General features: G+C 31.4%; 8 protein-coding genes and 2 non-coding genes across 10 annotated transcripts; 5 read left to right on the forward strand and 5 right to left on the reverse strand.

Annotated features, from left to right (window-relative positions):
* Positions 1–241: 241 nt before the first annotated feature.
* On the forward strand, positions 242–2,188 carry SLY1 (syntaxin-binding protein; the record flags this gene model as incomplete). Its single annotated transcript, XM_020190505.1, has 1 exon — positions 242–2,188. One exon carries the CDS (start codon positions 242–244, stop codon positions 2,186–2,188), a length of 1,947 nt encoding a protein of 648 aa, XP_020047903.1.
* Positions 2,189–4,686: 2,498 nt separating this feature from the next.
* ASCRUDRAFT_33821 (L domain-like protein) lies at positions 4,687–5,754 on the forward strand (the record flags this gene model as incomplete). The annotated part of the gene is made up of 2 exons (XM_020190468.1): positions 4,687–5,044; positions 5,285–5,754. Coding segments are annotated over 2 exons (828 nt in total), but the record flags the coding sequence as incomplete, so codon positions are not given.
* A 572-nt stretch (positions 5,755–6,326) lies between these two features.
* On the reverse strand, positions 6,327–7,685 carry ASCRUDRAFT_34221 (Zn-dependent exopeptidase; the record flags this gene model as incomplete). The annotated part of the gene is made up of 2 exons (XM_020190503.1): positions 6,327–6,586; positions 6,638–7,685. 2 exons carry the CDS (start codon positions 7,683–7,685, stop codon positions 6,327–6,329), a joined length of 1,308 nt encoding a protein of 435 aa, XP_020047905.1.
* Positions 7,686–9,150: 1,465 nt separating this feature from the next.
* ASCRUDRAFT_75589 (uncharacterized protein) lies at positions 9,151–11,730 on the forward strand. Its single transcript, XM_020193128.1, has one exon. The coding sequence runs from the start codon at positions 9,566–9,568 to the stop codon at positions 11,456–11,458; it is 1,893 nt and encodes a 630-aa protein (XP_020047906.1). The 5' UTR covers positions 9,151–9,565; the 3' UTR covers positions 11,459–11,730.
* A 366-nt stretch (positions 11,731–12,096) lies between these two features.
* Positions 12,097–13,140, reverse strand: ALG5 (dolichyl-phosphate beta-glucosyltransferase; the record flags this gene model as incomplete). The annotated part of the gene is made up of 1 exon (XM_020190469.1): positions 12,097–13,140. The coding sequence occupies one exon, from the start codon at positions 13,138–13,140 to the stop codon at positions 12,097–12,099; it is 1,044 nt and encodes a 347-aa protein (XP_020047907.1).
* A 298-nt stretch (positions 13,141–13,438) lies between these two features.
* Positions 13,439–14,377, reverse strand: DSC2 (Dsc2p; the record flags this gene model as incomplete). The annotated part of the gene is made up of 2 exons (XM_020190516.1): positions 13,439–13,988; positions 14,061–14,377. 2 exons carry the CDS (start codon positions 14,375–14,377, stop codon positions 13,439–13,441), a joined length of 867 nt encoding a protein of 288 aa, XP_020047908.1.
* Positions 14,378–14,558: 181 nt separating this feature from the next.
* Positions 14,559–15,378, forward strand: ASCRUDRAFT_75591 (gluconokinase). The gene has a single exon (XM_020193129.1). It carries the CDS (start codon positions 14,640–14,642, stop codon positions 15,216–15,218), a length of 579 nt encoding a protein of 192 aa, XP_020047909.1. The 5' UTR covers positions 14,559–14,639; the 3' UTR covers positions 15,219–15,378.
* On the reverse strand, positions 15,335–15,450 carry ASCRUDRAFT_t62. Its single transcript has one exon. It is a non-coding gene; the product is annotated as a tRNA-Ile (tRNA).
* A 204-nt stretch (positions 15,451–15,654) lies between these two features.
* Positions 15,655–17,094, forward strand: ASCRUDRAFT_75592 (uncharacterized protein). Its single transcript, XM_020193130.1, has one exon. The coding sequence runs from the start codon at positions 15,772–15,774 to the stop codon at positions 16,819–16,821; it is 1,050 nt and encodes a 349-aa protein (XP_020047910.1). The 5' UTR covers positions 15,655–15,771; the 3' UTR covers positions 16,822–17,094.
* Positions 17,095–18,054: 960 nt separating this feature from the next.
* On the reverse strand, positions 18,055–18,127 carry ASCRUDRAFT_t61. Its single transcript has one exon. It is a non-coding gene; the product is annotated as a tRNA-Ala (tRNA).
* Positions 18,128–19,779: the final 1,652 nt, after the last annotated feature.

Here is a 19,779-nt window from a genome sequence, read left to right on the forward strand (position 1 = left end):
TATGCAGATTATCCAAACCAGAACCACGGATCGTTTGCAGCATGACTTTGGGTTTATTGCCAGTTGTTATTCAGAAACCAAAGCCAGTAGAAGAAGTGTCGATTCGACTGTTTTATGAAGAAGCTGGTTTGCGAAGAACTGTCTGGATATCTACTTGCACTTGGTTTATATAAGAATGTCTTTTGGTCAACTGTCTCAATTCACCACATTGCGCCAGAAACAGGTGGCTTCTCTTGAGCAAATGCTAAATCTCAACCAGGTTCCATCAACAACTACAGTCATAGATGATTCCAACTCAAGGAGCGATGTAATATGGAAAGTGTTGATTTTGGATTCAAAGTCTACTGCAATTGTATCTTCCATATTGAGAGTCAATGACCTATTAAAATCAGGAATAACAATGCATTATTCAATAAACTCAGTGAGATCTCCCTTGCCTGATGTTCCTGTGATTTATTTTATTGAACCATTAAAATCAAATATTGATTTAATAATTGAAGATCTAAAATCTGAAAAATATTCAGAATTCTATATCAATTTCACCAGCAACTTACCACGAAACTTGTTGGAGTATTTTGCTAATTTGGTTTCTCTAACCAACAAATCCTTTAAAATTAAACAAGTTTTTGATCAATATTTGAATTATTTAGTAACAGAGCCAAACTTGTTTTCTTTGAACTTGCCCAATACTTACTCTCTTTTAAATAACCCCAAAATCAATGAAGATCAAATTAATTTAATAACTGAACAAATTTCAAATGGCTTGTTTAATACTATCCTAACTTTAAATTCGATTCCAATTATAAGAGCCCCTAGAGGTGGTCCAGCTGAACTTATTGCTCAAAGCTTAGATTCAAAATTGAAAGACCATGTTATTAATGCAAAGCTATCAAATAATTCTTCAATATCTTCAAACAGATCGGTTTTGATATTACTAGACAGAAATTTCGATCTTGCTTCAATGTTTGCTCATTCTTGGATTTATCAATGTATGGTATTTGATATCTTCAAGCTAGAAAGAAACACTATAACTATAACAAAAAGCGACGAAAAAAATACAGATAAAATAATTACAACCAAATATGATATTGATTCTTCTGACTTCTTTTGGAATTCAAATTCTCAAATTCCATTTCCAGATGCAGTGGAAAATGTTGAAAAAGAATTGAATAACTATAAAATTGAAGCCAAGGAACTAACAAATAAAACAGGTGGAATATCTTCTTTGAATGAAATTAGCAATCAGAATTCTGATCAATATGATACTCAACAAATTCAATTAGCAGTTAAAAAACTACCTTACTTGACAAAGAAAAAACAAATTATTGATATGCATATGAACATTCTAGCTTCATTGTTAAAGGAACTAGAATCAAAACATTTAGATTTCTATTTTGAAGTGGAGCAAAATATAAATGATCCCAAAATTAGACAAGATTTCCTAAATAAATTATCAGAAAACCCTGACAACAAAGAAATCTTAAATGATAAATTAAGAACTTATTTGTTTCTATATTTATTATGTGATTTGCCTGCTGATTTTACAAAAAAAGTAGAAAAGATATTAACAGATTTAAATTGTGATTTAAGTCCCTTGAATTATATCAAAAGAGCCAAAGATGTTATCAAATTAGCCACTTTTCAACTGAATGATTCCTCAAATTTCAATAGTAATAAATCTGCAAATAACTCTCAGCAAAAGACTTCTAACTTCTCTGGTTTATCTTCAAGATTATTTGGTTTAGCTGAGGGAACAGGTGTGGGCTCAATAATTTCAAACTTACAAAAACTATTGCCTGAAAAAAACCAAATTCCAATAACAAATATTGTAGAATCAATAATGGATCCCTCAAAATCTACATCGACAATTTTAAACACCACAGATGACTATCTATATTTTGATCCTCTAATTATTAGAGGAACGCAATCAAAAACACCAAAAAGGAATGTTTACAATCTAGGAATTACCTTTGTGGTTGGAGATGGAAATTACTTGGAATACCAAAACTTGCAAGAATGGTGTAATAATGCTTCTAACACCAATTCATCCAGTCTCAATCCTACAAGTACCACCAATAAATTAGGAGGAAAAAATGTCATATATGGTAGTACCAATATTGTAACCCCCAAAGAGTTCTTGAAAGAGTGTTCTAGTTTAGTTGAAGCAGCTTCATCCGCTTCTAAATAAATAAATAATCTATTTTTTTTTTCTATTTAATAGGTTTTTGTCTTATCAAAATGGTTTTTGTGTAACGTTCTTGTTATTAAAGTTCTTAAAAAGTGCTCTTTGCGAGAGATCGCTTTTTGAGGGCTCAATTCCTTATCACAACTATCATTCCCATCTAAAGCTACCATAAACATATTATCAGGCTCATCGAACATAATGGTATCTTCTTCATCAGGATAAAAATTTGAACATTACATAAATTACGAATTTTGATATGTGATTTTCCTTTAAAGTTTTCGAAGGCTGATAATAAAATTCTGCCCGAATCAAGAATTCCTAATTATGCAGAATCAAGTAAATTTTCAAACATTTGAATTTTGTTATTTTCCGTATATAATCCTTTTAATTTTGAAAAATATTTAAGATTTTCCAGTATGCTGATATTATTGTTCGCAAAAAATCTAATAATTACAAATTGCCAAGTTGTTTACAATGTGCAGTTTTTGAGATGTAATTAGTTGATAACAATTCAATTTCCAAATTTTTTACTGTTATTTGATAAATTGAGTATTTCCAATGCTTGCAATCATCTTCAGTTTCAATTTTTTGTATTTGGTTAAATAATGTGTCCAATTAATTTACTAATTTGATCCGATGAATATTTTCAATTTTCATAGTTTTATTGATACAGAAATACAATTGTTCTAAATTTTTGAAATTTTTGAAATTTTCTATCTTCGAAGTATTGTTGGATTTCAAATTCAACACCAGCAAATTATTCATCGATATTTCAAAATTTGATATCTGATTTTAATAGCATTTATGATTTTCATGGAGGAATTCCTAGCTTCAGGTTCGACTTTCATAATTTTCCAGTTTGATAAACTCATATTGTCCCACTTTAGCTAATTAGATAGCTACAGACAATACAAATAATGAGAATGATAAAATCAAGTTGTTTTCAATTTGTGAAAGTGATTTGAAAGTTTAAATCATTTTGTGCCACTTCTCTATCTAACTGTTTCTTTAAAATAGATCATAGTTGTCGAATCCCTGAGAAACTTTAGATTTAAATTGTTAAAATGTAATTATAATATTTTCATCCTATTCGAGAATTTCCAAAGTCGTGATTTTTAATTGATGATCAACTTAAATGTAAAATTCTTGTTTTGGAAAAAAATGTAATGTATGAAGTGATCAAAGTTTATAAAATTAATCTATCAAAATTCGTAAATCGAAATTCCATGATTGGAGATTTGAAAAATCTCATTGAAGATTCAAATTATTTTCTATTGTTAAAATTATGATCTACCCCTCTTGGTTAACGAAGTGGTGGAAATAGTGATAACCGGAATAAACGCAATAAAATGTTGCAAAGCGCCCGGATCTCTAGATTCGGTCTATACTCTTTCCCAGCACATGCTCCCGGTCTGCTCCTGTTGTAGCAAATCCATGATCATATATTAAAGAAGTATATAGAAATGAAGAGCGTAGAAGAGAACTCCAGCCTGCTTTGTTAATTGCTTTTGAAAGTCTGGGACATTGTTTGGTTAGGCCTTAATTTAGGGCTTGTCCAGTTCCAAGCAAACTTTTTGTATAATGTAATATCTGGCAGTTTTTTCACTTTTCTGAGTTGTAGTTTACTCGTTTTACGCTATAGTACTGTTCTATTATATGCTCTTCCAGAGTTGGGAACAAATGAAGGAGGAGGCTATTTTTATGGGTCCAAATCTCAATGTTGAAAACTCCTGTGAGGATATAAGGAGAGACATCTCCCATAGCTATTAAAGAAGCAAAAACTGATTTACATACCATTTAATTNAAACTCACACTTCTTATATCTCACCAAAGACGTGTGTATATCTAACCTCTAGTCTCCAGTCAGTGGAAGCAATTGCTCACAACAACTCATCATTATGGACTTTGCATTATTTCATCCTGATGTATTTCTGTTGGTTGTAGAATATTTGCCATTGGATATTGTTTGGTTGCTCTCATTATCAGACAATTAGTACATTTCCTATCTCTGTTACAGAAAACTATTTACTGTTTTAAAAATTGCATATAATCGATTTTGCGTAAGAAATACTTCTATTGGCTATTTAATGTGGAATGATCGTAAATGGCAGATGGTTTTATTAAAAGATGATTGCTTTATACTTAAAAGTTATTTGAAATCATTTACTAAAACGCTATTTATTGATGATCCAATTCATTATTTTGAGCGCAAGCACACAAGAAGAATTGAGAATGCTTATAAACTTCAAAAATCTATTGACCAATTACTAACAGAGAATTTGTATTTTGATAATCTGCAAAATATCGTTTCTGCTCAATCATCTAGTTTGTTCTCACCTCAATCTTCCAGAAATGAGGATTTTTATAGAGTCCAAATGGCTATTCACCAATATTTAGCACAGGATCTTTATTTTGAGAATCTTCAAACTATCACTATTGTTCAACCATCTCGTTTCCTCTCACGCGAATTTTCCCCAGAAGAAACATTGTTTAACAGCGCCATGCTTGAAATTACAAATAATTTTTTTAATCTGTTAATCTGCAATCCTAAATATTTGAATGGAATTCAGTTATCAGGTTTTATTGATGATACAAACAAGTTGGAGATATTGAGAAATCAACAATTTATGAATTTAGAGCGTCTTGACTTGAGCCTTAATATAATTGAACGAATTGATAATTTAAATCATTTCATTAATTTAACAAAATTATTACTAGATAACAACAAGATACATATATTGGAAAACTTAGAAAATCTTGTTAATTTAGAAGTATTATATTTATCACACAACAATTTAACGAAAATAGAAAATTTAGATTGTTTAACTGGTTTGGAAAAGTTGGACTTAGATTTTAATAGTGAGTTAGAAGTTGTTGAGAACTTGGATAATTTAATTAATTTGAAAGTTTTGTCAATCAGAAATTGCAGAATCAGCAGAATTNACTCGTCAATTTCAAAGTTAAATAATCTTAGAGTTTTAGATCTATCTAAAAATAAGATAACAGAAATTCCAATTGAGTTTAATTGTTTGAGGGACTTGAGAAAATTAGACTTATCCTGCAATCAAATTGAAAGAATTGAGAACATCAATAAATTAGAAAAGCTACATACTTTGTGTATTTCGAAAAATGAAATTAGTAAATTTGAAAATTTGAACATTAATCTAGAGGTTTGTGAGATAAATGGTAATAAGGTTACAAATATTGAAAATTTAGATCAGTTGGTCAATCTAAAACTACTTTCGTTAGAAGGTAATGAAATCAAAAAGCTTGAGAATTTGGATAAATTGACAAATCTTGAACAATTATCAGTTAGAGAAAATCAAATCACAAAACTTGAGAATTTGAATAAACTAATCAATTTAAAAGAACTATCACTATATGGAAATAAAATTGGAAAAATCGAAAATTTGAACAAGTTGAGTAACCTCACTGTACTTGATTTACGTAGTTGCGATATCAGTGAAATTGATAACTTGAAAGAGTTGGTTAATTTGAATAAGTTATATTTGGGAGGCAATAATATACAGAAAATGCAGAATATCAGCCATTTGAAACACTTGACCATGTTGAATTTGGAGGGAAACANNNTGAGGAAGATTGAGAATCTTGAAGGGTTGAAAAAGTTAACTGACTTAGATTTAAGAAGGAACGCAATTACAAAAATTGAGGGACTCGATGAATTAATTAATTTGGAACTGTTGGTGTTAACTAGAAATTGTATTAGTAAAATTGAGAATTTGAATAGCTTACAAAAGCTAAGATATCTTTATTTAAATGATAATGAGATTGAAACCATCGATAATATTTTTATTTCACAATGGCTAACTGTGGTGCTAATTCGAAATCCCATTACTACAGTTGGGAAAACTTTTATGGATGAATTAAATAAGTTTGATAAGGGATTTATTGCAGAAATTGGTATGAGCAATGTAAGGTCAGAGGCTCCATTTTCAGCCCAATTAAATGCGATTATTAAGCGACTCAGAGGTTTCTTTTTTCTTTAGGATTATATGATATTATTATCAATACAAAAAGGGACATTGGTTAGATATTGACCTATCATTAGTGAACAAAAGAAAGAAAGAAATCAAGTCTTGCACTGCGCTCACTAGAAGAGATCTATATATATATATTTATATTACTCTGACAAATTGAAGTCAATTAGCCTGTTGTATCCATCAATGGCCTCCACCAATTCGTGCAAGTACAAGCTTTCGTTGGGAGCATGACACACGAGAATTGTGCCAGGTCCATAAAGGTATTTTCTTACTGGTACTTTGTCAACTTGATAATTGACAATGTCAGTTCCATATTTTAGTACAACACTCTCAAATCCTTCTACTTGGTAATCCAAAAACTGGGGAGGTGTTTTGACAACATCGTTGAACTGGATGATATCTGAAATGTTTAAAGTACTCAATTCTCTCTTGAATTCGGGATATTTCTCACTGTAGTGTTCGTTTTTCTCTTTCAATATCTTGTGGATTAAAGTATCTAATTCGTCGAGCTTGTCAGCAACTCTGAATAATACATAAGCATTACTTTCAGCTGAAACAACATTAGCAGCTACTCCACCTTCAAGTTTGCCGATGTTAAACGTAGTGTCGCCTAATATTTGTGAGTATGGGAAATGTTCAGCGCTTACATTGATCTCGTTTATTAGGTCAATTAGAATGTCATTGGAGGAAACACCTAATTCAGGATATCCAGAATGAGAGGCCTTGCCATAAACATGAAAATTCCCTAAATAGATACCCTTATGGCCAACTCCTAGCTTATTTTCTGTTGGTTCACCAAAGATGACCACATCAAACTGCTCTTTTTTTGAATTGAATATTTTCGAGGCTTTTAGCATTCCAACACCATCCACTTCCTCGCCAATAACAAATAATAAACTGAGGTTTTTCTTGAGAGTAGGATTCTTTTCGACAGACTCTAAAACCGAGAATATCTGAACAATAACTGAGCCTTTAGCATCAACAGAACCTCTTCCTGAGATCAATCCGGTTGCAGGATTGTAGTTATAAGGAATAAATGGCGGAACAGTGTCAATATGAGAAGTCAATAAAACCTTTCGATTTCCAGCAGCATCAGATGAACTTGGATCCAACGATCCAATTTCAGGATAATAAGCAAACACGTTTTGTCTTAAAGGCTTTTCTCTCACTGTTTGCAACTCAACTTTTAATCCCTGGCCACTTAAGAATCTTTCCAAATATTTAGCAACATGATCCTCGTCTTCTGTAATTGACGATATTTCAATCAACTCTTTATGAATCTTCAAAATTTGATCGATATCGTGTTCGGTATAGCTGATATCGTGAACACTATTTCCACCAATATCAGATAGTTCGAGTTGACCGGGATGTTTATTGGAGAGAAGATTCAAGTACTTTTCCAATGATGGAGCAGAACAAGCAGACACAATACTCAAAAAAATAGTGAACAGGACTATTAGTGGCAAATAAATACCATCAAAATTTAAACACGCTCCCATCATCATGGATATCCTTATTTCTCTTTTTATAATCTTTTGGTTATTTCGTAAGTAATATATTGTTCAAAATTTACCCAATACTATTGGATAGCGTTTAAGATATATTGAGCCAATATTTATGTGAGGGAAACTGCAGTAAATATTCTCCACCAGTGCCACAACAGAAACATGCAGGCACCCTGCAGCTGTCCATTACCACAGCTGTGGGCTCTGTTGGACCACAGTTAAAATGAGTTGCTGTGATGGAATGATTTCAACAGAGAGCAAGACTGAGACTGGAACTGACCAACACTGTGCTTTACAAACAGATATCTGGGCTCTTTCCTGTACATAAAGCATTCAATAAGTATACAAAGACTCTTGAACGAGATATGGTTCAGCTCAGACCGTGCAAACTAAAAAGATAATGTAAATTTCATAAATATTTACACGTTTGTCAATGATACCTTGTTTACTTTTGAACTTATCGTTGCACCGATTCTATCTGTTGATATGATCTACAAATCTTATTTACCAATCCCATCTACTAGAACAATGCCGGCTTTTCTGTTGATAAAACACAACACAATTGAAACATGACTATTTTTTAAAATGCGCAGGATCAATTTGCCGGATGATGACCAATCAAATCGCAAAATCAACAGAAATAACAGGACACCCGACAGCAGCTCCACCAACAAAATAGGGCAAACACTTTCCCAAATCCAGGTTCAACACCAAAGCAACATCCAACCCCATCCAGGCCCAGTCCAAATCGGCAGCCCGGTGGAGCTGATCTTATTTCTTTTTCGGTGAAGGAAGGACACCAACAGCGGTTGTTCTCATCGGCTTCAGCAGAAGACAAGATATCGGCAGCGGTATCTGAACTTTGTAGGCCGCTGCCTCCAAGAAAACAGAATAATAGAGCCCTATATCCTAATTAGTCTTTTTTATGGCTTTGGATGATTCAAATCCCGTGCTAGTTCCCTTCTGCTTTGGTGACCTGCCTGTTAGTTTCTGCGCATATATGCATATGCGCAAAACCGTTTGAACTTATTCGCATTAGCACACATTAATCATCAAATAATTTTCCTTTTCAGAGTGCTCTTATCTGTTCTTTCATCAAAAACACAACAAAATAAGCTGTTATTACTGTGTTCATCGATGAAGCAGTGTTTGATCCGTGGAAAAGTCTGTTCATCTTTTTCCAGCTTTATCTTGATGATCTTTCTGGGTTTTGCTGCGATTGCTTCATACTTTGTTATTCACTCACCGGCATATTTTCCTTTTGATGTTTAAAGTATCGAAATTGGCGCTTGAGTAAAACACCACATCTCACACATGGCTCGAAATTATTCATTTCCAACTGACTTCATGACAAAAAAGCGCAATAAGTAAAGTGAAGTGTTCAATTTTAGTTATTCTAAACAAGTCAAGGGAATTTGAAGCTTAAAACAAAGCTATTATTGTTAATTAGGCGCAGTATTTATAAACACCAATCTCCCTTCGGCAGCCCAATAACCACTATTTGTTTCTCAGTAAAAAACTTTTTGCACTAGTACTGAATCATTTCAAAAAGCTTAAATATATAAAAGCTTTATAAACAAAGATTCTTCCATTTGAACTTGGTTTGATCTATCTTTATTTCATTTCATTTCATTTTGGCTGATCTAATCTTTTGAAGAGTTTGTTTTCACCATTGGACGTTATAACCAACTTAATCTAAACTAAACTGATTCTTTTTAATTGCTGTTAATTAAATAGATATAATATAATTAATAAAATTTTATTTGGACAATTATTTTTATTAGTAGTTTACTAATTAATCAATTAGCCTATTCGTTAATTAATTAATACAATAAAGTAATAAAAGCACAAAAAAATCACTAAATAAAAAAACTATGGATTTTTCTATCTTTGACCAAGATTCTTCTTATTTTCAAAACAAACAATTAATGCAATTCAAAAAATTTCAAAAAAAAACCTCTGATAAAAACATTACAAATTACATCAAAATTGAAAAATTGTCAAAATCTCAATTAATAAACAAAAACTCCAATTTAAATTACTCAAACAATAATGATTATAATGATTACACAGATGAAATTAATCTTCATCAAATTAAAAATTATGATAACCCATTGAGATTTGCTTTGTTAGGTTCAAACAATGTTGGTAAATCAACTTTTACAATAAAAGTATCAAATCCTTTTAATTTTAGAGAGGTTTATTATCCAACTTTAAACAATAACTCAATTTTATTTAATTTTAAACCATCACTAATCAAATCAAAATTTATCTTGAACGAAAATCTATCTGATAATGATCTTAACATTTTAAAGGATTTAGTTTTAAAAAATAAATTAGTTAAAAATCAAAATTTCGATTTAAAATTATCCAAAAATATTCTAAATTCAATCTCAAAAAACTCCATCATTAGCAACATCAATAAAGACAAGAATAAAAACAAGAGCAAAAATAAAAAAATATTTTCGATTTTTAAGGAATTGAAATCCAAATTAAATGATAATCCCTATTATGATTGTCATTTTATCAATAACATTAACAGCAATAATGCTTCAATTGAAGATAACATAAACATCAAATACAAAGACTTATTATCGATATTAGGCATTAAAGATGATCGCTCGTTATCAGTCTTTGAGGAAAATAATAAACTATTATTTTTTTCTTTAGCATCAAATCCACTATTGTCAAGCAATATAAGGAGAATAACTAATTTTACTCAAAATGATTACTGCAATGGCCTCTCAAGTGTAGTCTCAAACAGAACACTTACACAATTCAATTCTAATTTAACCGCAACACCATCGTTATTGTCATCCTCCAGTTCATCTATTTACAGCGAATTTTCTGCAAATTCAAATTTAGATTTAAATTCAGATAAAAATTTAGCTTGTATTGGCGAGTATAATAATAATTTTAATGTTATTGATGATAATAGTAACAACAATCATAATCCACCAGAAATATCACCAATTTTTGTTGAATTAATTGACACGCCAGGTTTTCAACCCGTTAATATAATTCCATTTCTTGAATTATCATTGAACACCAGGCTAAGTGAAAACCAGCTAGGAAACTTGATAGATGGTTCAATGAGAACCAACATCACACAGCAGAGTTTAATCATCGGATCAGGATTGGGTGAATTGAATGGAAAAATCGATGGGTATATTCTTATGTATAGCTGTGTTCCCCATTTAAACAATGATGAACCTCCAAGTTATGAGAATGTTGTTGGTTCTGAGAGTAATAAAGGCAATAATAGCGACAAAAATGATATGGCCAATTCGTTAAAGGCATTAGGGGTAATTCGAGATACTATTGTTGAAGCGTGGATTGAGTTTTTAGTATACCAAGAGAAAACTAACAAGATAGTTGAGGGGGATATCTTTTCATTATCATATACTTTGAAACAACTTTGGAAGAATGAGCAACTAGAAGAACATGAGAAAAAAATGAGTAAAAAACTTCATTCTAAATATGACGCTGAAAACTTGAGGAACAGTCCAAGTGAATTTGAAAAATTAAAGGATAGAATTATTCGTAATTATTTTTTGCCCCCAATTATGATTATCTGCAGTAATATTGAGAATAAGAAAATGAGTCCAGTTTTGGTTGAAGAAGGAAAAAAAATAGCCAAAGATTGGAATTGCAGTTTTATTACAATTGATAGTTCAATTGGATATGGGGTCGAAGAAGCATTGAGTTTGATGATCCGAGATTCCATAGAGAATAAGAAGTTGAAAAGAGGTAATAAAAAACATTAGAAGGAGAGTTTAAAGAGTGTATTTTAATTAGAGGTGATCAAGAGATGTTTTGGACATTCTTTTTATTAATTATTTTTATTTTTAAATTATTTTTAATCATTTCAAGGTGGTTGGAAGTGACAGGGGAGAGATGGTGTATTATTTTTATTAATTTCTATTTTCATTAATTTTTATTTTCATTAATTTTTATTTTTATTTTCATTTCATATATACTCAATTAATATATAGTATTATGAGACGGAATCCGAGTAATAATTGATAAGTATATTTAATATTTTTGGTATATTAAATATAATGGGATTGAAGTATTGAAAGTAAGTAGTAGAGTAGAAGTGATAAAACATATATAAACTAGGAAGAAGGAAGATATAGATGAAAAGTAAAAAATAAATAACAAAGAACAGAGAGAAATTTTCCAAATGAATTTTGTGTATATGTAAAATTAAACAATAAAAAAGAAAAGAAAAAGATCTAAAGCGAAAATATAATTATTAAAAGTGAAGAGTCAAGAGTGAAGAAGAAAAGCAAGATATATAATTGAAACTGATGGGTGAAAAGAAGAGCGAGAAGTAGAGATGAAAAGAGATAATAAGACAGCGAAAGCATATTTTGGAGGGGAGGTTATGTTTTGATTTCATTTAAATTGATTTTTCTTTTAATTTGTGAATAACTTTACAATCAACAACTTCATAGTCTTTGTAAATACCAAAGAGATAGGCGAATCTGGTTACTATTAAATCGATGGCCATTTTGATGCTATCTCTTGCCAAATCGACTTTTGAACCGCTGACTTCATGCCATGATATGGGAACTTCTTCGATGGGGATCTTCTTATGGTTTGCTATCATTAGTATTTCGACATCGAAGATGAATCTTTCATTGTGCATGTAGGGAAAGATTTGTTGAATGGCAGCTTTGTTGAATAGTTTGAAACCGCACTGAGAGTCCTTGACGTTTCTAATACCAAAGATGAAGAGAATTGAGTGGAATGAAAGCATCAAAAAGCTGCGGATGAGAGATCTTTTGACGACTGAGTGGTTGTTGTTTTTTTCATACAATTGGGCTCTTGAACCAACAGCAACAACAGGGACTTGTTGTGATTTTGGAGATTGGTGTTTTTCGATAGCAGTGATTAGTTTTGATATATCAGAGAATTTTGAAGCGCCATCAGCGTCAGCGAAAATTGAGTATTTTCCTCTAGTGTACTGTAAGCCATGGGTGACAGCACCACCTTTTCCTCTGTTTTTGATCAATTTTATGATTCTAATCTGGTCTGGCTTGAGGCTGTATAAGTTTTCAGATAGATCTAGAATGAAATTTGAGGTGCCATCAGTTGAACCATCATCGACGATTAAGATTTCAAAAGCATCGTCGCCATATTTTTCTTTCAAAAAGGATGTTGAATCATCTAGCATTGGTTTGATTCTGTTGATTTCATTGTAGCAAGGTATGACGAGAGAGATAAGGATATTTGACTTTGGATCGTAATTTGAGTTTTTCAAGGGCAAAGGTTTTAGATCTGAATAAACTGATTTTTCTGCAGTCAATGTTGTGTAATAAATTTCGTCTTCGTGTAAAGGCCTTGGATTGTGAGAGAAGATTAGGACAACCAAGTAAACTGAGATAAAAGCTAGAATAAACAACCAGACAAAGAGCGATACGATGGAGATTAAAATATACATTTTCAAACTAGTCTTAAATGGGTGATGTGAAGTGGTATAGACTAGTAGAAGTAACGAGAATTGAAGAAGAAAAAAGGGAAATTGTAGGTGAATATAAAAAACAGGCTTGTTGGCATTTACACTAGACCATAGACAATTCTCAGAAGCAGCGAAACGAGAGAAACAGACCTTTGCAATGAGAGGAAAGCGAGAAGCACAGGCCTCACGATGCGATGAACAGCTATGGAGAACGACCGCAAAACAGCTACGTGACAAAAGTCAGCGCGGGAGGATGCAAAGACCGCTGGTAGACGCAGACTCAGCGTCGGAAAGCGTCGAGAAACTGCGTGCCGAGGGGTCTGACCGGCTCGTCGTTGGGGTCGAGGTCTGTGGAGGAGTCGTTTGTGGCGGCGGGGCTGGTGGCAGGGGGCAAGCACTTTTTGGGACCTTTCTGGAAGAGGCGGTGGAGGAGGGAGAAGGAGCAGTTTTTACCTGGGAAAATGTCGTTGAAAACGAGGGAGCAGAGGAGCCAGCCCATGAAACTCGGTTTCAAGCTTTTGAAGCCCTCTGAGAGCGCCAACTGGATCGCTAGCACATAAACAAAGATCTTGTCATTGAGCACGAACTTGTACCTGTCGTTGTCGTCAGTAAATCCATTACTGGTGGGATTGGTGGTGGTGTTGGGAGACTCCTTGGTGCTCTTGTTTTTGGTCGAGAGCTGGATCTCGAACTTGTAGATGGTGGGGATCAATTCATTGTAGAGATATAGCAAGCCAAAGAGGACACTGAAGGGGCCTGAGGCTAGGTCGTTGATTAAGCAATTGAGAAAGTTCAATACAACATGGAGATAATTATTATTAGTGGCAGTGCTGTTCTCAATATTGACATTTAAAAAGCCCAATAGCAAAAAGTTGATTAGGAAGTTTAGTATGAATAAATACAAAAAGTTGTAGATTAAAACCAATAGGATCAATTTCAAGTAGGTATAACTTGATAGGAATTTTTCTAGATTTTTGAAATTGTAAAATAGAATTGAAGAGACCAATACCTGGGACTCGTTTAAAAAGAAAAACTGATGGAAAATCAATTTTTGTAGATATTGCTTGTATATTTTCAAAAAAGGATTAAATCTTATAATGAAAAAGTACTTGTAGTTTGTAATTGAGATAAGGATGGGAAATATGATGTTGATCAACAAGAGGTATTTCGTGACCGATGTGTTTTTGAATCCCTTGACAATAGAAATTGGAGGAGCCATTGTTGCATCAATCTAATATAATAAACTATATCTAAGATAATCAAAATGATAAATATATTCAGTATTTTCAAATCACAATCAAATGATGAGAAGAACAAAAAACCATCAGTGCGGGTGACCTTATTCTGCTTGCGGTTTCTTTGCCTTCGTTTTCTATTTTCATGAATGTGTGTTTTCACCCAACTTTATCAACGAGCAAAAATAAATCATAAAAAAGAGAGAAAAAGAACAAAAGAACAGAATAAATGAAAAAAATGAAAAAATGAAGGAATATAAGAAAACTATAATTATTTCCGGAGCTTCAGGATGTGGGAAGTCTTCTGTTGCATTAGAACTATATTCACAAATAAACCAATTCGATCTCCTACACCAAAAACTAGTTACTAAATTCATCGAGGGCGATGACTTGCATTCAATGGGAAATATAAGAAAAATGAGCAGCGGAATTCCATTGAACGATGAAGATCGAATCAAATGGTTAAAGTTGATTTACAAGACAATTTATGAGTCCGACGCAAATTTAAACATCGCTACATGTTCGTTGTTGAAAAAAAAGTATCGGGACTTTATTATTGGTGAAAAGAGAAAAAGAAATTCAAATAATATTGACATTTTTTTTCTTTATTGTGATTACGAAAAAACAGTTAAAAGAGTTCAAAATAGATCAAACCACTTTATGAAGGAAAACATGTTGAGGTCTCAGTTTGATATTCTAGAGTTGCCAAATGAAGACGACGAACAATACTGTCATGTTATCAATGTGAACAACAAAACCATTCAACAAATTGTCAATGAAATACACAGAAAAATATTGCCCAGTGCTGTGGAACAGAGCACGTGACACAAAAGAAGGAAAAAATGTGGAGATCGGGTGTTCGACTCACTCAGGAGATTTGTTTGAATTTAAAGCACATCATTTCACGTGATATATGACTGCGTAGCAAAAAGAAAGGTATTTGCTCCAGGAGGGGATCGAACCCACGACCGTCGCGTTACTTAACGGACCGTGACATTGTGATAAACGTCTTTGAACGATTATAAGCACGAAGCGCTTACCTCTGCGCCACAAGAGCAAATCCTTTACTTTGAGTGCCCTGTGCTTATCACAATTTTTGTCCCGGAACTGCATATCCGTTAACCATCGTAGTGGTTTGCAACATCACGTGGCTGCTGCTTTCTCCCTTCCTCTCTCTGTTCCATCCCTTAACTTCTCTTATAAAGTGCTCCCTTCCTCTTCGAAAGTCTTCAGTCTCCTCTCAAACCTTTTACGTTTATTCTTTTTGCTGTTTTCTTGAATCTCTTCGCTCTTCTCTTTTATTTGTCCTTTTTTCTTTTTTCTTTTTTTTTCCTCTGAATCTCTAGCCCCATTTTTCCCGTTTTGTTTCAGCCCAACAATGAACTACTACAGCATCAACAACAACAGTCTCAACAACAACAATCTCAACAATAACATTAATATGAACAATATTAATACAGCTAATTATTACTCAAACAACTCGAATTACTACAACAATATGCCTCAGATAAATAGTAACACCTCTAACAGTATTAATACTAAGAATCTATACAATAACCCCCAATTTTCTAACTCCCCTCCGGTTTTTTCCAATCAACAAATCTATACCAACAATAACAATAGTTATAATTATAACAACAAAAGCAACAATGTAAATATATCTCAATCAACTAACAACATCAATATTATTAGTAACAATAATGCTGTTATCTCTACTGCTACTACTAATACTAGCGATTACTCTTCTCCAAACTCTTCAATATCTTCCTTATACTCCACCTCATCAAACGTTTCCAACGCTTCCAATGTTTCTAACGGCTCAAATTCCTCTTCCTCTTCCGCCTCTTCTACTTCTTCTTTTACCTCTTTTTATAAAAATTTAAATTTGATGTCAAACTCAAGAGAAAAATTCTTGTCTTCCAAGGGTTTTGATTTAGAAGATGACTTTGAATACTACCCCAACTCAAATTCAACTTCAATCCCTTTTCAAAATAACTTTAATAACTCCTTTAATGATGATTCATTTAATTTATTATACTTCAATTCAATCTTAAATTCAATTCAAGATTCCAACTCCACTTCAAGCTCAAATTTGAATTCCTTATCAACTCTACAAATCTCAAATAATTCATCTCCAAACCACTCTCCAAATCATTCCTCAATTAATCCTATAATTCAATCAACTCCAATTAATAATAACAATAACAATAACAATAACTCAACCTCAAGTTATCATAAATTTAATCCCTACACTTCAACAACTTTCTCTCCCCACACATCTCCAAATAATTTATCAAACAAAATCTCTAACAAATTACCAACAAAAAAAAACTTCTCAACTTCTCCAACTCCAAGATCAAAAAAAATTATAGATATTATCAACCCATTAACTGGCCTAATCATTTCCTCAAATCAATCCAACCATTGACCCATTGACCCTATTTAATTATTAAATGTTTTAAACAGAGACTATAAATATACAAGAATAAAAGAATAAAACATTCAATCTAATAAAATCGTCTCTTTCTACTTCTCTTTCACTATCTTTTTTATCCTTAACTGTTTTTTATTGTCTTGTCCCTTTTCTTACTACTTGATTTTTTTTGACTGCGGAGCTTGAAGTTGATATTTGGAAATTTGGAACTTGGAATTTTGTTATTAAAAAATTAAATTTTATAATGATTTAAAGGTAAATATTAATATCAATTAAAAAACAAAAGAAAAAAAAATAAAATTAATAAAAAAAAAATCTGTGAACATGAATTAATTCTTTAATTGATTATACTTCTAATCTTGTCTTAATTGTATATCTGTTTTATTGTATTCATCTTTATATCTATAGCTATATCTCTATATCATTATCATTATCTCTTATATTTTTATTTTCTTTATATTTATCTCTTTCGTTTTTTTCATCTTCATTTTTTCATTATAGATTGTTATTTTGTTTTGATTTTCTTAATTTCAAAATTCTTCTTCACTTTCATCTTCATCCTCATTTTATTTTCTTATTTTCTTATTTTCTTATTTTCTTATTTTCTTACTTTCTTTTTCTTTTTCTCTTATGTTATTTGTTATTTAATTCCCTTTGTGATAGAAAGCTGATTTTTTAATGATTACCTTTAATTTTTTTTTCCCCTTTTTCTTTTTCTTTTATTCTCATTATATTAATATTCTCTGTTTAAATATCTTCCCTTATCCTTTTATCTCTGAATCATTTTTTGTACTGTTTTCTTTTTTTTTTTTTCATAATCCCATTTTGATTTTAATTCTTCAATTTTTTTTTCTTTTTTAATTTAATTATTTTGTTAGCCAAGAAAAAAAAAAAGAAGTCTTTATTTATTTATTAAAATATATTAATATTTTGTTTTTGTTTTTGTTTTGTGTGTTTGTTTTTCATTTGATTGATGCCATTATTGTTTTTTTATAATTATTATTGAATTATTTATGGGGTAATAATTCATCATAATTTTTTTATTTAAATTTATTATATTTATTTTACTATATCTATTTTATATATATCTCTACTATGTTGATTTGTCTATTTAATTACACCTACTCTCTGATACTGATTGTCTATTGAATGGATTTGCATATTGGTATGCAAAGACGTGCGCATTATACTACAGAGAGTAGTATTTTTATAATAAAAAAACTGATATGGACGAGTTGGGAATTGAACCCAAGACCTTCTGCACGCTAAGCAGACGCGCTACCAACTGCGCTACACGCCCGTTCGATGTCCAAGTGAAGCTAATATTCATTAATAAAAATTCTTATAATTATTTTATTTTTTTGTACTCAAATATTTCTTGTTATTAATTTTCATCATATCTCCACTGCCATCATTAAAATGTTCTTTTCACATCCAACATATACATAATTTGATTATCCCTCAATATTTTTATCTAATCTATAAATTTTCAATATTGTTTTATCTTCTTTTTATTTCATAACTTTGAACTTGAATTTGTATTATTGAATTAATCAATTTCAATCAATTCAATTTAACTGGACTGGATTAATTATTGCTTAATGGGATACAAAAGACTTTATTTTCTGTATACCATACACAATTAGTCGTGGGACGACCCAAAGGTTTTTGGTGGAGTCATTTTATTCTATCATTTCAATTATACTTTTATATATCCTTTTAATCTCATTTTTAATTTTTCTCTTGTTTTATATTCTAATTTTAATTTTAATTTTTCAAATGATGACGATTTTTATGAAAAAACTTTTAAAGCGATTTAAATTAATGTAAATTAATGTAAATTAGTGTAAATTATATTAATCTTATTACAATATCAAAATAGCAGCCAGCTTCAAAATTACCACAAAAATATAATTTAATAATATTTTTGAATGCTATCACATATGTTAGCTTATACATTAATATTGAGGAGTTGTTATTGATCTAATTTGCATTTTGAAAGCATTTTTTTATAACTATTGTAACAAAGCCGCTTATTTCTCAAAAAAATGAAACCAATCTATTTTCATATAAAATATTCAACCTGTTACTATTTATTATTTTGGGTAATACTTGAACATTTAAGAAGGCCCTTGTGAAAGTAAAAAAATAGAAACTAAGGACTATGAACCACAAGATAAGTAACTGCGATTTGATAATATGATGTTTATGGAAATTGAATATGTGTTATAGAGTTTTAGTGTCATTTATTATTTGCTTTTTGTAATTAATAAATGACAACCATCAATATTGATTTCACAATACAAATTTCACATTTTTCCTCACTTATTTTATCTGGCAAAAGGTTAAAAACAAAACACCGACATTTCTCTTGCCATAAAATAATCAGGTATCAAAATGATATCTGCTTTTTTGTCGATTGATTGTGAGTTATCGAAGGAAAGATTGTCCTGTTGGTTTGGAAAAGTCGTATCTGCCAACAGAGAAATTATGAAGCAAGATTCATTGGGTGAAATTATCTTTTTGCTTTAGTCTGAGTAGGTGATATTTTTTTCTTTTTGCTTGCCAAAGTTTTACTTTGAAATGATAATACAATGAAATTCCATCCCAGACAACATCTTATGATTTGGTTCAGTTGCAACTTTTAGTCTTTGAGCATAGTCCAGAGACCTGAGACAAATATTAGATTTACTCAATTAACCGTAACTCAGAGACTGGGTCGTAGTCTTTTTGGGTCCACATATTAGTTTTATGCAGCTATTTTGTGTATTTTTCAAACTTTTTAAGCCCGATCCGTGCATTGCCAAATTGGGCTTCGGTTGCAAGTCGTTTCAGCAACTTTCTGTATTGGCTGTTGCACTTTAGAGTTGTTGTATCCAGATAGTGATTCACAAAGGACAGGTTTTTTGTCCGGTAAATCGGTACTTCTGTAAACCTGTAAGCCTGTGTACA

This window comes from Ascoidea rubescens (genome assembly GCF_001661345.1).
Source record: "Ascoidea rubescens DSM 1968 unplaced genomic scaffold ASCRUscaffold_5, whole genome shotgun sequence".
Taxonomy (NCBI): domain Eukaryota; kingdom Fungi; phylum Ascomycota; class Saccharomycetes; order Ascoideales; family Ascoideaceae; genus Ascoidea; species Ascoidea rubescens.

Bases quoted from the DNA above. Each gene is read 5' to 3' on its own strand.
- ASCRUDRAFT_75589 (XM_020193128.1), top strand. From the start codon at position 9,566: ATGGATTTTTCTATCTTTGACCAAGATTCTTCTTATTTTCAAAACAAA.
- ASCRUDRAFT_75592 (XM_020193130.1), top strand. From the start codon at position 15,772: ATGAACTACTACAGCATCAACAACAACAGTCTCAACAACAACAATCTC.
- ASCRUDRAFT_75591 (XM_020193129.1), top strand. From the start codon at position 14,640: ATGAAGGAATATAAGAAAACTATAATTATTTCCGGAGCTTCAGGATGT.